General features: G+C 51.7%; 4 protein-coding genes across 4 annotated transcripts; 1 reads left to right on the forward strand and 3 right to left on the reverse strand.

Annotated features, from left to right (window-relative positions):
- Positions 1 to 449: 449 nt before the first annotated feature.
- Positions 450 to 7343, reverse strand: An08g07420 (uncharacterized protein; the record flags this gene model as incomplete). The annotated part of the gene is made up of 2 exons (XM_059749181.1): positions 450 to 6559; positions 6620 to 7343. 2 exons carry the CDS (start codon positions 7341 to 7343, stop codon positions 450 to 452), a joined length of 6834 nt encoding a protein of 2277 aa, XP_059601211.1.
- Positions 7344 to 9254: 1911 nt separating this feature from the next.
- Positions 9255 to 9984, reverse strand: An08g07430 (uncharacterized protein; the record flags this gene model as incomplete). Its single annotated transcript, XM_059749182.1, has 3 exons — positions 9255 to 9367; positions 9418 to 9650; positions 9773 to 9984. 3 exons carry the CDS (start codon positions 9982 to 9984, stop codon positions 9255 to 9257), a joined length of 558 nt encoding a protein of 185 aa, XP_059601212.1.
- A 1584-nt stretch (positions 9985 to 11568) lies between these two features.
- On the reverse strand, positions 11569 to 13680 carry An08g07440 (uncharacterized protein; the record flags this gene model as incomplete). Its single annotated transcript, XM_001392822.1, has 1 exon — positions 11569 to 13680. One exon carries the CDS (start codon positions 13678 to 13680, stop codon positions 11569 to 11571), a length of 2112 nt encoding a protein of 703 aa, XP_001392859.1.
- Positions 13681 to 14341: 661 nt separating this feature from the next.
- On the forward strand, positions 14342 to 16280 carry An08g07450 (uncharacterized protein; the record flags this gene model as incomplete). Its single annotated transcript, XM_059749183.1, has 7 exons — positions 14342 to 14349; positions 14396 to 14649; positions 14682 to 15131; positions 15259 to 15271; positions 15674 to 15776; positions 15873 to 16158; positions 16219 to 16280. The coding sequence occupies 7 exons, from the start codon at positions 14342 to 14344 to the stop codon at positions 16278 to 16280; spliced, it is 1176 nt and encodes a 391-aa protein (XP_059601213.1).
- Positions 16281 to 16408: the final 128 nt, after the last annotated feature.

Consider the following 16408-nt stretch of genomic DNA (forward strand, 5'->3'; position numbering starts at 1 on the left):
AGAAAAGAAAGAGAGAAAGAGAAAACACGCCAAACAAAACACAGAAAACGCCAAACCAAACAGAAAACACAACACACACAAAACACACACATAACGAACACGACACACACAACACACAGAACACACACATAAAACACACACATCACACACAATACATAATACACACACCACATACATCACACGTAACGGGATGATTGTGTTCATGGAAGGAAATTCATCTAATCTATCATGCGGGCATTCTAATCGCCTCGCAGCCTACGCGGTATATGTATAACACTGCTTAACTTTTCGAAAGAAAACACCAGCCAATGCGGAAAAAAGGAAGAAAAGCAACACGGAACGTAAATCACACATGATGCTTGGAGGTCGCCATTCAGACCTGTGAAACAACGCCACAGATATCCTCGGGTTCCCTCAATTCGTACAACTCGTCAATACCCCGGAATGACCTAAGGCGCCAGAATCAACGCAAGCAGAGCCATACGGCAGTAAAGACCATATCTCATCTGTAGTCCAACATCAGCATCATGTTCAAACAAAGGGTCGGGGGAGAAACTAACCTGGCGGAAGTAGGCCGCCCGCTGGTCGAAGTCAACTTCCTCCGAAATCTCCGCGTTACGGGGCAGAGGGTGCATCACGACCATGTGGCTCTTGGCGTGCTTCAGAAGAGCGTTGTCGATGACGAAGCTGTTCTTCAGACGCTCGTACTGAGCCAGATCGCTGAAGCGCTCCTTCTGCACACGAGTAGAGTACAGAACGTCGGAGCGGGCAACAATCTCAGGAGTCAGCTCCTCAGACTCCACAACAAGCTGGCCAGAGGCAATGACTTGCTGGCGGACCTCCTCAGGCAGGGACAGATCCTTCGGCGCAACCAGCTGCACCCGAACATCGTAGAACTGGAGCAGCTTCAGCAGGGAGTGCACAGTGCGGCCGTAACGCAAGTCACCAGTGAAGGTGATCGTCAGGCCAGTAACGGTACCGAGCTCCTCACGGATAGTGAAGAGGTCGAGGAACGCCTGAGTGGGGTGCTCAACGCTGCCGTTGCCACCGTTGATGATGGGGACAGGGGAGAACTTGGCCGCGGTCTCGGCGCTGCTGGAATCGGGGTGACGCAGAACAACGGCATCTCCGTAGCAGCCGAGGGTACGGACGGTATCCTGCAGGGTCTCACCCTTCTTGGTCGAGGAGTGCTCGGTGGAGATGGCAATGGTGCGGCCTCCCAGACGCTGCATGGCAGCATCGAAAGAAGCGGACGTCCGGGTGGAAGGCTCGTAGAAGAGAGTGCACAGGACACGGCCCTTCAGGACGTCAAGCACACCCTGGCGCTGGACTCCCAGACGCATCTCCTGAGCCACAGTGAAGAGCAGGTGCAGGTCAGCCCGAGTGAACTGGTTGACGGACAGCACGTGCTTCTGTCTGAAGGTAGACCGAGAGAGCATCTCAAGGAGAGAAGAAGACACCTGGGGAACGGGGGTGTACAGAGGAGGTCCAAGCTCTCCCACAGCAGGGGCCTGCTCAGCAAGCTTGCGGCCGGGGCGGAGAGGAGTTCCAGAGAAGGACAGTCTGCGGTCGAGAGAGCTCTCGGGACGAGCATGCACCATAGGGGACATGGCCTTCACGGAAGGAGAGGCGGGCACAATCCGGTGGGTGGACATGTCGGTTCCAGTGGAGGCATCGGAGATGATTTCACCGTCAAGGCAGGAGGTCTTGCCCTGGAAGACAACACGCTGCACAGCACCCCGAACGTTCTTGCCGTTGAAAGGAGACCAGGCACCCTGGGGGGCCTGGAACAGGTACGGCCGGTCAACCTCGATCTCGACAGAGCTGTCTGCCTGGTCGTGCAGCTCGAAGATCTTCTTGGGGTTCTCATAGAGACGGGCGATAATGTCCTCAACGGTCAGGCGACCCTCGGAGACGGCAGTGAACAAGAGCGGCAGAGTCTCGGCGATACCGGCGACAGGGGAGCTCTTCTCACCAGCAACCTGGTAGGGAATGCTGCCGACGGAGAAGACGTCGATGGTGCTCAGATGCTCCCACAAGGCCTTCTGGTCCTCGACCGAGGGCAGCGAGCTGCACTCAGGGAAGTCATCCTTCGTGAGGAAGAGGCTGTAGACGGAAACATCGCAAGTCACCTTGAGACCCTTCTCCTTGCTGAGAGCGATGAGGCTGATGTCCTCCTTGGACGACACACTCATGACGTGGATGTTGCGGCTGTGGAGGCTGGCCAACAGCAAGACGGAGGCCAGATCAGTCGACTTGGCATCGGTGATGATAGGCTTGCTGGACGGCCAGGCGCCGAAGTGGTTGGTGACCGTAGCAACCTTGCTGATGTTGCCAGAGAGATGGTTGAAGGGAATAAAGAGGGATCCCACGTCACCGGTCACTTGTCCAATCTGGTCGGCGTTGTCGGTAGTAGCCACAACAGAGAAGTTGAAGTCGCAGAAGGAGGACTTCTCCGCGTTCTGCTGAGCAATCTTCAGAGCACGAGCATCGGTGACCGAAGCGTCGACACCAACGGGCATCACACGGACCATGCTGAAACCAGCGGCGATGGATGCCTTGGTCATGAGCTGGAAGTCAGGGGAGCCAGGGACCATCAGGTTGGGCACGAAAGCAGCGACGTTGATCAAGCCGGGCAGGATGATGGTGCGGTGGCTGGTCTGGTAATCAATGGTCTGCACGTTGAGAGCAAAGTGGCGAGCAATGGCCTCAATCAGGATCTTGGCGTTCTTGACGTTGGTAACCAGAGGAGTCTGGTAGTCAACGGCCATACGACGAGTGCGGTAACCCTTACTCATGTAGTTGGCAGGACGTCTGAACCGGTTGTTGGACGGCAAGTTGATGTACAAGTCAATCAGGTTGTTGGCCAAGTGCTGAGTGAGCGAGTACTCGGACTTGATGTCCTCCTCCTCTCCCGGAAGGATTTCAAGATACTTGACGGGGACGCCGTTCTCCTTCAGGAAGTCAGCAGTACCGGAGGTGGCGAAGAGGTTGAACCCAATCTGGTGCAGCTTGCGGATCGAGGGCAGCATCTCCATCTTCTCCTTGTAGGAACCGATAGAGAACAGCACGTTGCGCTTGGGAAGGCGGAAACCAGTGGAGATCAAGGCCTTAAGGTAAGCTTCGTACTTGTCACGACCGAAAGATGCGACTTCTCCGGTGGAGGCCATCTCGACACCCAGGACGGGATCAGCACCCGAGAGACGAGAGAAGGAGAACTGGGGCACCTTCACACCGACGTAGTCCTTGGGGATGGAGACAGGAGGATATTCAGCGAAGGGAGCGCCGATCATCGCCTTGGTAGCCATCTCAATGAGATCAACGCCCATAACCTTCGAGACGAAGGGGAAAGAGCGAGAAGCTCTGACGTTACATTCGATGACCTTGATGTCGTTGTCCTTGGCGATGAACTGGATGTTGTAAGGACCAGTGACGTTCAGAGCGTTTCCGATCTTCCGGGTAGCCTCCTCAATGCGGCGAACGGTCTCGGGATCCAGGTCCTGCGGGGGCAGGATCAAGGTGGCATCACCAGAGTGGACACCGGCGTTCTCAACGTGTTCAGAGATGAAGTGACCAACCATCACACCGTTGCGAGCCACAGCATCCATCTCAATCTCCTTGGCGTTCTCAATGTACTTGGTAATAACCACAGGGTGTTCCCGGGAAACCTCAGCAGCCTGGTTAAGGTAGCTGGCCAAGTCATGCTCGGAGTAGACGGTGTTCATGGCAGCTCCAGAAAGCACGTAAGAGGGTCTGACAAGCACAGGGTAGCCGACCTTGTTACAGAATTCAGTAGCCTCCTCAGTGCTGGTGAGCTCCTTCCAGGCCGGCTGGTCAACTCCAATACGGTCAAGCATGCGGGAGAACTTGTAACGGTTCTCAGCACCGTCGATCATCTCGGGAGAGGTACCAAGGATGCGAACGTTCAAGCGGTGCAGGGGCAGGGCGATGTTGTTGGGAGTCTGACCACCCATGGAGATGATCACACCGCTAGAGGACTCCAACTGGTAGATGTCAAGGACGGTCTCCAGGTTGATGTTCTCGAAGTACAACCGATCAGCCTCGTCATAGTCGGTACTGACGGTCTCCGGGTTGTAGTTGACCATGACCGTCTTGTGGCCCTGTTCACGGAGAGTACGGATAGCCCGCACGGAACACCAATCAAATTCGACGGACGAACCGATACGGTAAACACCAGATCCGAGGACCATGATACCCTTGTCCTCAAAGTTGACATCGTGCTCAGAGGCGTTGTATGTGAGGTACAAGTAGTTGGTGACGGAGGGGAACTCAGCAGCAACCGTATCGATCTGCTTCACAATGGGAATGATACCAGACTCAACACGCAGACGTCTGACAGCCAGTTCGTTAGAGCTGAGGAACTTGGCAAGCTGACGATCCGAGAAACCAAGCTGCTTGGCCTGGCGGATAAGGGGCCTAGGCACACTGGTGGCATTGTATTGGGTCATGAGCTTGCTGAAGTCGCTGAGACCCTTAAGTCTGCTCAGGAACCACTTGTCGATCTGGGTAAGCTTCCAGATATCATCGACGCTGTAGCCAGTAGCCATGGCGTTGGCAATGGCAAACAGACGCTGGTCAGAGGGAGTCTGCAGTTCACCCTTGATGGACATGAGGGCGTTAGTCTCGTTGAATCCAAGGTTGTGGAAATCGACGGAGCGGATAGCCTTCTGGATGGCTTCCTCGAAAGTACGTCCAATAGCCATGACCTCACCAACACTCTTCATGGAGGAACCGAGCTGAGTGGAGACACGGGTGAACTTCTTGAGATCCCAGCGGGGGATCTTCACGACACAGTAGTCAAGAGAAGGCTCGAAGCAAGCGCAGGTGACCTTGGTGACCGAGTTCTTGATCTCGTTCAAGGGGATACCCAGACCAAGCTTGGCAGCAATAAAGGCAAGAGGGTAACCAGTGGCCTTGGAAGCCAGAGCGGAGGATCTGGACAGACGAGCATTGACTTCGATAATGCAGTACTCCTTCGAGAAGGGGTTCAGCGCATACTGAATGTTACACTCTCCGACAACACCAAGGTGGCGAATGACGTTGACGGCGGTTGTACGCAGCATGTTGTAGTCTTCATCAGAAAGAGTCTGGGAAGGAGCAACAACAATAGAGTCACCAGTATGGATACCGAGAGGGTCGAAGTTCTCCATGTTACAGACAGTAATGCAGTTGTCTCTGGCATCACGGACAACTTCGTACTCTATTTCCTTCCATCCCTTCATACTGCGCTCGATCAGCACCTGAGGACTGGCAGCGAAGGCCTTGACGCAGAGCTCCCTTAGCTCATCCATGTTATCGGCGAAACCACTGCCAAGACCTCCAAGGGCGTAGGCAGCACGGACGATAACGGGGAAGCCGATGCTCTCAACGACTCCCATAGCCTCTTCCAGGTTCGAGGCAGAAGCGGACTTGGCACACTTCTCATTGATGGAGTCCATGCTGCGAGCAAACAGCTCACGATCTTCGGTGGTGATGATAGTATCGATGGGGGTACCGAGGACCTTGACACCGAGGGACTCGAACTCATCCTTGAGCTGGATACCGACCTGCAGTGCGGTCTGACCACCGAAGGTACAGTAGATGGCATCAGGGCGCTCGTGCTTGATGACCTTGCGAACAAAGTCGGCGTTCACAGGGAGGAAGTAGACCTTGTCGGCCAACCCCTTGGAGGTCTGAATGGTGGCAATGTTGGGGTTGATCAAGACGGTGTAAATGCCTTCTTCCTTCAGGGCCTTGATGGCCTGACTACCGGAGTAGTCAAACTCACCAGCCTGACCGATGCTCAGACCACCACTGCCCAAGATCAGGACCTTCTTCACGGAAACGCGAGGAGCAATTCTGATGTTCTCCTCCTTCACGCCACCAGGGAAAGAGACAGGCTTCTGAAGAGCTTCCGAGGAAGCGATGGTGTCCTGGATGCTGTTGATGAACACGTCGAACAGGTATTCGGTATCTCTGGGACCCGGAGTGCTTTCGGGGTGGAACTGGACACTGAAGAAGGGCCGGCTGACGTGACGGATACCCTCGTTGCTACCGTCGTTGGCGTTAACGAAAAGCTCCTCCCAGCCCTCGGGAAGGCTGTTGGAGTCCACGGCATAACCGTGGTTCTGGGAAGTGATGTGGCACTTTCCGCTGAGCATGCTAGTGCAGGGAATGTTGTGACCACGGTTACCGAACTTCATCTTCAAGGTCTGGGCACCGACGGAGCGTGCAATCAGCTGGTGACCCAAGCAAATACCGAACACGGGAGTCCGGGCCTCCTTCAAGGTCTTGCTCAGGTTGTTGACGGTAGTAGTAAGGGTAGCCGGGTCACCGGGACCGTTCGAGACGAACAGACCGTCATAGTCCTTTCCAGCAAGGGTAGGGAAGTCGTAGTCCCAGGGAACGACGAGAACCTCAACACCGCGGGCAAGCAAGCAGCGCAGCTGGTTGAACTTGAGACCCACGTCCAAGCAGAGGACACGCACCGGGCGACCGGAGGGGTGTTTGAGGGCGACATTCTCGGGAGGCGAGAAAAGTTTGGGTTCCTTGATCGACACTGTCATATCAAGTCAGATACGATCCTTCTCTGGAGTAAGAACGTGAGTAGGGTGCTTACCTTCGGCGACCAAGTTCTTCTTGTTGGGATCAACCCATTCGATCTGTTCGAAGAAAGGCTTCCAGCTGTCCTTCTCCGTGGGGATAACAGTGGCGTCGCTGACAGTCTCAGACTTCTGAAGCAGCAGACGACCCAGCATGCTACCCTTTTGACGGATGCGCTTGGTGAGAGCACGGGTATCAACACCATGGACGGCAGGAACTCCCTGCTCCTTCAGCCACTGGCCAAGGGACGACTGAGCAAGGAAGTGGGAGTATTCCTCTCCGGCATAAGTAGCAACGACCAGACCCGCGATGTGAATCTGGGTGGATTCGAAGTACTTGGGAAGAGTCTTCAGCAACTCATCCATGGTATCCCGGGAGGGGACACCATAGTTGCCGACGAGGGGGAAGGTGACGACGAGGATTTGGCCCCGATACGAGGGATCCGTGATGGACTCTGGGTATCCCACCATACCGGTCTGGAAGACCAATTCACCGGAAATACTCTTCTCAGCACCAAAGCTGTAGCCCTGGTAGACGGTGCCGTCCTCAAGCTCGACGGCGACCATCCTCCCATTGCTGCCCCGGTAGGGAGCCGAAGCGGGAGGGATCACGGCCCCAGTGTGAGCTTCCATCGGGGGAAGCGGCTGCAATTCCTTGTTGATCTGGCTGTAGGCCACTGCGCCTCCAGAGAGAGGGCTAGAGGGGAGGGCAGCCTCCTCGTGACCAGCGGACTGCGGCATTGCGGTGGTGACTGTGTGTGTGTATGTGGGGGGAGGGGAAAAAGGTCCTCTCGGGGACTGTATGACTGGGGGGTATTCTCTCTACCGTAGCATCAGCAGCCTCCAAGACCCTTTTGGAAAAGATGCAAGAGGGGAGGGAGTAGAGTTGATTCTGCTGCTTCTGCACGGGAGGAGGAAGAATATAGGAAAGAAGGAGGAGAGGAGAGAAAAGAAGAATTCTCAAGAATAAAATTTTGTGTACGGCGGGCTGATGGAGCTCTCTCATTGGGCTGTTGAACTCACCGATCCGGGGATCATGAGCCATTCTGCTGTGCCTGACCGCCTCCGACGAAAATTTTTCTCGACATTTTTGGGGGATTTGAGGGGGTTGAGCACTGGGTGCCTTCGTTGGCTTTCTTTCCATTGCTAATTATGGAGTCTAAGCAATTTCTGTCCGCAATCCGGGAGCCAGTCAGTCCCATTCCCCCTCCTCCCTTTTCCCTTCCCCGAGTTTCAAGGCTGCATGACCCAACAGTCACGGCGTGGATAGTACTATAATTTCTTACCGTCGTCTACTGGGGATCATGAATTGAGGGAATATAATCCCAATCTACTATGAAAATTCCCATCGTACGACTTATTCGTCTCACAAATACATCCCCTGACAAGGAATCCACGGGATAGCAGCCACAAATGTGTAACCGAGTGAGGTCATCGCAAGCAGAAAGCTCTATTCTAGGTTAGTCTCGTATTTGGATTGCAGTTCGGTGGAGGGGGTTGCAGAGAGCGGTTCTGCCGCACACACAGACCTTTCCTGCCAATTAGTGCCACCAGCCCCAAAAAAAAACTGCCGAGATGGCCCGTCTCCGTCACCGTCCATTGGTTCCTTGGGGGGACAGTTCGCCACACGGATCGACCACGCTTGCAGCCAGCCTGTGGCCACCGCAGGCGGTGAGCACTAGCCCGGTTTGCCTGCCTTGGTCTTTCGGTTCTGGATCCGGTCCGATGCCTGGCTACCCTTCCCTCCAATCATCGGCCCGAATGACGCTTCGAGGAAAACTCAATGCCAACCCGTTATCGGAAAGTGTACTTTTTTCGTCTTTCGGTGGGATTGCCGTTTGATTGAGTACCTTCTGGAAACAGAGTATTTAACATCATACAGTTCTTCTTTCTTTCCCATTATATACAGTAGACTACCTATATGCTATATCTGCTCGAGCGTCTTGTTTGAGACTCACCAGGTTATCCCCCGCATTTTGTAGCTATTCCGTTCCCGCCTAAATGGCGTTCTTGACCCCCTTGCATGAATGGACAAGTTGACAAGCTACCTATCTAATACTATGTAGAATATCCTATCATTGTTGCATCTTCCCTTGCTATGTGACTTGGCCGATGTTCATATGGCTCTTGAAGTAGCATACTTATCTTGTAAGGATACACAATCAATATATTGAGCAGGGAGGAACAGAATGGATGCTTACGCCCCGCTTTACTTTATCTTCCATTTGCCTCGAACCAGTGTCTCAGCCTTATTATAACTCCAAAGAGACATACCCCCGCTTACCAATCTACAACATATTTCTTTCTGGTATAGTTAAGAGGCCAATGCTGCATTTTCAACGAAATCTGCAGCGCTCAGGATCAATCTTTAGGACTAGACTAGTGCTGCTGCGGGCGCAGTTATTCTCCGAGCGGGAAGCTTTAAGGTTAATACTTGCATTCCCGACCAAGAGATAAACACTGCATCATACACAGACTTGCAGGTAAAAAGTCAGATTCTATTGGCGAGTGGGGATATCACACTGTATGTCTAATTAACTAAGGTAGTTGGTATGCGGGAACTTGTACACCCGTCTTCTTGAACATTGACTTCGGTGCATAGTCCTTAGTCCTCCCGAATATATATTACAACCCCAGCCATACTTAGGGTCATCATCGTACCACATGATCTAATACTAAGTACGTGCTTGTCTGTTCCAGTCCTTCCCGAGCTAGTAAAATACCGAAGCATAGACCACCTGCATCATAAGAAATTCCAAGGAGTACTGTTCCAGTATATCAGGCACAAGCTCAAGCCAATCGGGCTTGAACCTACAGGCGATCGTCGCATTGCAAAATTCCCAGTACTCCGGGAACCACCCAGCACCCTCCCGGACCAATAGAGTAATATTGAACTCCGGACATCCGTCACGAACTCCGAGCCTCTCAACCATAATGTTCTTCGGTTGAAGGTCACCGTGGGTAAAAACAGGACGGTGACCGCGAAGGGTCTGGTCGATCATAGGTCGCAACAATCGAATATACTGCTCCTTCTCAATCTGACTCATTCTTTCAATGATAGCAAGATTCAGGTCTTCCTGATTTGTAAAGGGCCCAGAGATCTTTGGGTTATTATCTTCAGTCCAGAATACCCCGTCAAGGAAGGGCTGGCGGTCAGCATCCCGAAGTACCCAGGCGACGGTATACTCCGTAGCTTCGACATCGCGTCCTTGATCAACTTGCATATCGTGGCCTTTTCACTCGGATTAAGAGACGGCAATAAGCTTTCAAGCGTATCGCCAGGGACGTGATCCATGATAATATAAGTTTTCTTAGAGTTTGGGTCCTCAAAAGCTGCATGAACTTGTGGAACTGGAACTTGGTGCTCTTCGAGAAACTTCATGGTTTCACCCTCAATGAGAGGTACGCCGTAGCCCCGATTTCACTGCGAAACGCTCTCCCACACGGAAGACTTGGTCGTATGCATCGGACATGCTTAGGCGTTCTGTTGCAGCTTCGATCTCCGGGACGGTTGGTAGGCGGATGGTCTCAAACGCTGATTCACTTGACATATTTAACTACTGTATTTTGTGGTGTATTGTGCTTTCAAGGACAGATCTATGGCGCAGGGGGCAGGTAAAGTGTAGAATAGGGGGGCTTCTGTTTATCTTGGGTTTGCGATGTGCACAACTGAACCAGGAGGTATTACTTGATCTGATGAACATGATGGTTGGAAGACCGACTGGTCAGATCCAGAGATTCTTGAACATGCATTAGCACAAACACGTGACTAAAATATACTTAGACATCATACCAAAGACTCATTGATAATCTAACACTCTACTATACATCTCATAACAATCCAGAAGATTCCCTAGAATGAACTGAAAGTTGCTAAGACTCCAATATTACACAATTTACCTACACGGAAGAGCTCTTTATAAGGAAACGAAGAAGATTTCCGCTTATCTCACTTTGTGCATACCTCCGCCGATAGCCCAGAGCACAAGAGGAACCTAGGCTGGGATTGCCCGTAACAAATTCTCTTTCATGACTGACCATAGACCAAGTCAAAGACGATGGCCATGCGCATGACGGTGATGGTGACGATGAAAAGACCCGTCGCGCTTTGCAGGGGCACTTGAGGTGGGTTGTTGATGGAACTGGAGGAACCACCGAGCCAAAGTATTGTTTAGTCCGGATAAAATGTTGACAAAACCATGGGAAGAAATAATCATGGAAATAGAGGGGAGGGTGGAAAGGAGAAATCAGGGGTTCAAAACATACCAAACTAGACGGTGCTGCTATAATTGAAGAAGAAAAGGCGACCTTTTCGACGAACGGTACGGAGGATTCATCGCAGATACCGGAAATGAAGAGCGGATTGTCTGCCTGGGAGAATGGCTGCTCGCGGTAAAGTTGGCACTCCTGGCCAGAAGTAGAGTACAACCAGGTGCGACAGGAGGGCACACCAGAACACTTGGTTGCACAGGCAAGCGCGTTGGGAACTTCAAAAGAAAATGTCAAGGGGGCATGACTGAAAATTGAGATGGTGTTGTCTTGCATAGATCTTAGGCAAGCGGAGGAAGAAGATGACTCGGGATTTAGGGTAGTTGCTGTTGCTGCTGTTGCTTGAAAGGCGAAAAGGAGGGCACTCACGGCCCAGTGAGAAAACATATTGTTGGCAGGTAAGTAGTAGTCATTCAGTGTCATGCTACACCTTCAAATAGACGATATATTACTTGGCAGTGAATGCTACTATCGACTTAGTACTAGTCTAAGGACTTAAAAGTGTTCCGTCGCAAATGAAAGTGAGACATCGGCTAAGCACTATACTACTACACTTGGCGCCGTCTCAACTCCGCCTGACGCGCTTGAACAGATTGAAACAACTCCGGCGCTATGAACCAGAGGCTTTTGAGGCCCAGTATCAAACCAGAGATACCAAGTGAAACCCTACAGTAGTTTCTTACTACCACTATCTAGACTAAGGGGACTCGTATCCGATCATCCCAATCTCTACTTCCCTCACACTTCGAGCTTCCTCTTCATCATAAGGGAGCCTATTCACGATATGGTGCCCCACGCACGAATCGATGACCCGTCGCACGCGTTCATGCTCGAATAGCAATCTTATGCGTAGATCTTCGGCCTCTGCTGCTGAAATTGGCCAGTCTTTCAGGTGATCCATTACAGACCATACCAACTCCAGGGGTAAGCGTTGGTCGAGCCCAGCTGCCTGTCGGGCTGCAGCAGCCCACCACTCATTTTGCTGCGGAGGAACATTCAGTGTTGAGCAGATGCGATAGTGTGGGTCGACGAGTCGAAGTTTGATCAGGGTCAGATTCCCCGGCTGGATGGGATTCTCTAAGCGGAAGGACTCCAGTTTCGATCGATAGGTATTAGGCCAGCTGAGGAGACGGCCCTCTGTGAGTGGAACCGACCCGAAAGCGTGCAGTGCGCGGGGGTGGTTATCTTCGTACCACTCCCAGGAATCTACATCGAGGACCGCGGCAAGCGCTCGAGGCACCTGACACTCCAGCTCCGAGGCGTGGACTTTATCCTCGTGCTCGAATGCCAGGCGGGCGGGGGTGATATTGTTGCACTCCACCACATACAGACTGGTGGCTGCAATCCGGTCGTTGCGGAGCCCCTCGGTGTGGAAATGCCTTTCTCCGTTAAAGATGGGATTGTCTGGATGTATTTCGATGCGAGTAATCTCTACCACAACCTGGAGGCCCTTCTTTCGAAATTGCTTCTCCAGCTGAACGGGCTTGTGGTCATGGTGTAGCGGATCAGGGTATTTGCTGAGCCGCTGCACGTGGACTGCTCGTCCCGTGAATTCACCCTGCTTCCACTGCTCATACGAGAAAGAGACACCGGGGTTTGGGTGATCGAACCAGGCTCGACGAGTGCGTTTGTGCCTGGCGATTGAATACACGAGGCCGGGAACATCCCATTGCTCGGGAGTGAGCATTTCCATCAAATTGGTCGGTTTGTCAGGCAAGGGCTCCGCCTGTTTCCACTTGGGTGGCTCAGGACCTCCGATGTACTCACGGGCTGTGTTGCGCAGGGTCTCCCACTCTTTGTCAGTGTCAATTTCAAAGCGGGGCCAGTGATGTAGGGCATTGAACAACTTCTCCTCTCCTTTATAGTCATGAACCTCGCATCCATATGTCAAAATCCGTGGTGGGCGACAGCCACGGGTATTTCCGTAGAACAAGATCTCATTCCAGGAAGGAACGGAGCTTGCTATGAGGCGCTCAAGATGCCTATACAGGCTTTGGTGTCCGCCCGGGTGAAGATTATTGACGTATGAAGCTATGCGAACATCCAGGATGTCAGTATCACTGAATTGCACCTCGCAGGGAAGCCATTGGAAGCGGTTGGACCAGCAGCTCTCCGGTCCTCCTTGGCCAGGCCTGCGTTCCAAATGAAGGGGCCGGTGTTGGGGAGGGCCCGCGGGATGGGGAGGTAGCTCTCCCTCAGGTTCTTCGGCCGAATCCCAGAGAAAATTGTCAAGGGAAGTCCGCCCCCCATGAATTAGGACTCGAGTCTGGTCGTAGACAAGGGGATACCAAGATGGATCCACTAAGCGATTATATTGAATATAGGGTCTGGGCTGCGGGTGTGGGGCCCCCAATCGGTCTATCTCCGCTTGGACCCCTTCTTTCAGGGACGGGGACTCCCGATCTGACAGAGACACATCGGCTTGACACACGGCCGAGGAACTGTCAAAGACCAGGAGGCGGCCTGTTTCCCGCCACGTTTCTGCTTTATCGCGTAGTTCCGCCAGACACCAGTCCCATGCAGCGGCGCTGATTAGGTGACCGTCCGGTCCTTCCGTGGCATCGCGGTACCATTGCGCGAGCTGGACCTCATCCTCATTGATTACGGCCGAATCCCAACCAGGTTGTTCTGTGACCTGTTGCATGAGACGAAGCATGGCCATCTCCCTCTTGGTCAGCCGAGGTGAGTGGCGGTAGTCCAACAGCCCATGTGCAAAGCGAGCCTCTGGCGGGAGCTGAAAATCCAAGGGGATGGAGCCGAACCCGGGCACCTGAAGAGGGCCATCTCCGTTGTTGGTAAGAGTAGTCATTAATAGGAGCAGATTTCAAAGGTAGAAAGCCCAGAGAGTTGTGGTCTTGCTCGCAGGAGACATGAGCCTAATGATCATAGTTTAAGTAGTGTTCAGTCGTGTAATAGTCACTAGTAAATAACAAATATAGCCGTGGCAGTCTAAGCCCTACTTATCTATGACCCTTTCCTTCTTTTGGCTCCATCCCCGATTTTCTAAGACACAGTTGATTAATCTATAGTCTATACACGGATCAATCGGCAATATCCAATTCCAGCAACCGCATGGGTAGAAGAGTAGCAAAAGTGACAAAGGATGAAGAAAGGCAAAAAAAAAAAAAAAAAAAAAGAAATAATAATCTTTGGCCAACCGGCTTATCAAGCCAGTATAAGATATGCTGGTGATAATCCCCGGGATCATCCTAATGCTCTACAGGCAGCCAAGCTGCCCAGCGACGCAGACTGGGTGCGAATTTTCTGCAAAATAAACAGATGATCCCTGAGGACATGAGACACAGTATTGTCCGTAACCATGTTGCGAGCAAAATTATCGAACCCGTCCAAAACGTCTTTCCTACCCTGAACGGTATTCTTGCCAGTGGCAGCTGCGGTCGCTAACGCGGTTGCTTGCCAGTCGATGTCCTGAAATTTGACCAATCCCGATTCCAGAGCTACCTGCAGACATGGATACGTACGGTGACGCATCCTACCAGCAGTTCCTTGGTGATCACCAGCAGCTACGACGACAAGTTCAACGACTACGTCAAGTACATCAAGGAGATCATCCCCGACCGGCTGACTGATATCATGAGAACTGGCACACCCTACGGCCCCGGAAACGCCTACTTTCAGTGCACGTACAGCCAGAACGGTCGGAACCACACCCGGGGCTCTTGTCCGGGAGACATCGGAATTGACACGGGCACTTTCACCGTCTACTATGATCTCGTTGATGCCGAGGGCTTCTACGGCAACCTATCCGCAAACTACGGTATTGATAAGACATGGATCGAATTTGGCAAGCAAGAACACAAGGAGCCCTGACCGATACCATCACCACGGCCAAGATTGAGATTGCGCTGGGCTCATGGATGGGCACCGACGATGACATCGTGCAGTCGCTGTCCCTGGCGGTCTTTCTGCTCAGCCAGGCCGTAGCCAGCATGCAATCGGTGGTCGCCGTAGCCGAGTCGTACGAAGCGGCCCAGAAGAAGAAAATGATCAATGTGATCTTGATGGGGGTGCTTTTGGTAGTCCCGTTTATGGGTGAGTTTGATGCTGTTGCGGATGTCTTTGCGGGCCTGTCCCGCATTATCACTTTGATTGGGGACGCCGGTGCGGGCGCCACCACTGTCTATGCTATTGTCGAGGATCCGAAAATGGCGCCGCTGACAATCTTGGAGACGCTTCTATTGGGTGGCATGCGCGATCCGCAGGAGTTCTCTACGATGGGCGCGGCGAGACGTGGGATGAGTAAATCGATATCAAGGGGCTGGGCTCGGAGATTGAGGCTTTGGATGATCAATTCCAGAGTATTGTTGCAAAATGTTTGTCACAGTAGTCGTTATTTCTTGTTTTGAAGTGTGTGCGGATTATATAGGACTTTTAGACAGGTGTGATGGTAACATATGTGCCCGTCAGTTGGTGCATTTGGGATGCTGTTTGCTTTATCGTTTTCGCGAAGCGGCGGCAGTCCCAGACGCAATGATGCGATGGGTGTAAGGATTGATGCACCACGTCCATATTTCTCTTTTCTTCTCCCTCTTCTCTCTCTTCTTTTCCCTTTATTTTGTGTTTTCCCAAAGAAAGAAAAGAAAAAAGAAAGTACCCACTACAAGTCAACAGTAGTGGGAAACTACTCATTGCATCTGTATTTGCAACACAGCATAGGAAAACCTAACCTAATCAGGAAAAAAAGTCCCTTTATCTAGACTTACAAGTTATCTTACATCAATTGCCAGCGACATGCAATGGATTCTGTGTGCATAATATAATCAGTACGCTTAAAACAGTAGCTTGCTTTTGACGGTTTCGTGGATTGAACTAAATTGTATACCCCGTAGAAGCTTTCGGCTAAGGAAGACTCCCGGATACTTATGTGAAGATCTGGGGCATGACGTGTGTTCAGAACACAATGGTAATTATAATTCGCAGCAACATCAACCAGTCGATCCTTGAATATCATGAACTAAAAGACAAAATAAAAGTTCTAAGGGTGGTACTGCTTCGCAGTTTCGAGTTGGCGAAATATCATTCTATCCAAGCAACAGGACCAGTACTCTTATAGGGACAGTCTACATCATGATACAGTACGATGCATATCGCTCAAAGGGCGAATTCCCTGCTTTGCGTTCGATCCGCACATCTTCTTTCTCTGTTGTGAGGGGGAAAGAAAACAAGACCAGGGCGGGGGATGTATTTAGGATCAAGTGCATCTGTAGCGAGTCATATGTACATTCAATTATAGTGATCACGAGCTCTCAGTGCTATGCTTTAGAAGGTGAGCAAAGGGCATATAATATAAACAAGGGACTTTTAACATTTTACTTGTCTTTCTTAGATAGATATATCAGCCGTGAAAAGAAATTCTCAAATGACAGTATAAATCTAAAAGTAGAATAGTCATATACAATGATATACTTGATTAAAAAAAAAGCCTGTTCTTATTTAAATTTATAGATCAAATGACGTATGTGTACTCAGTAGAAGTGGAAATTTCCGATCATAATTACCTGAAGCACAATAAAAAA

This window comes from Aspergillus niger (assembly GCF_000002855.4).
Source record: "Aspergillus niger supercontig An08".
NCBI classification, from domain to species: Eukaryota; Fungi; Ascomycota; class Eurotiomycetes; order Eurotiales; family Aspergillaceae; genus Aspergillus; species Aspergillus niger.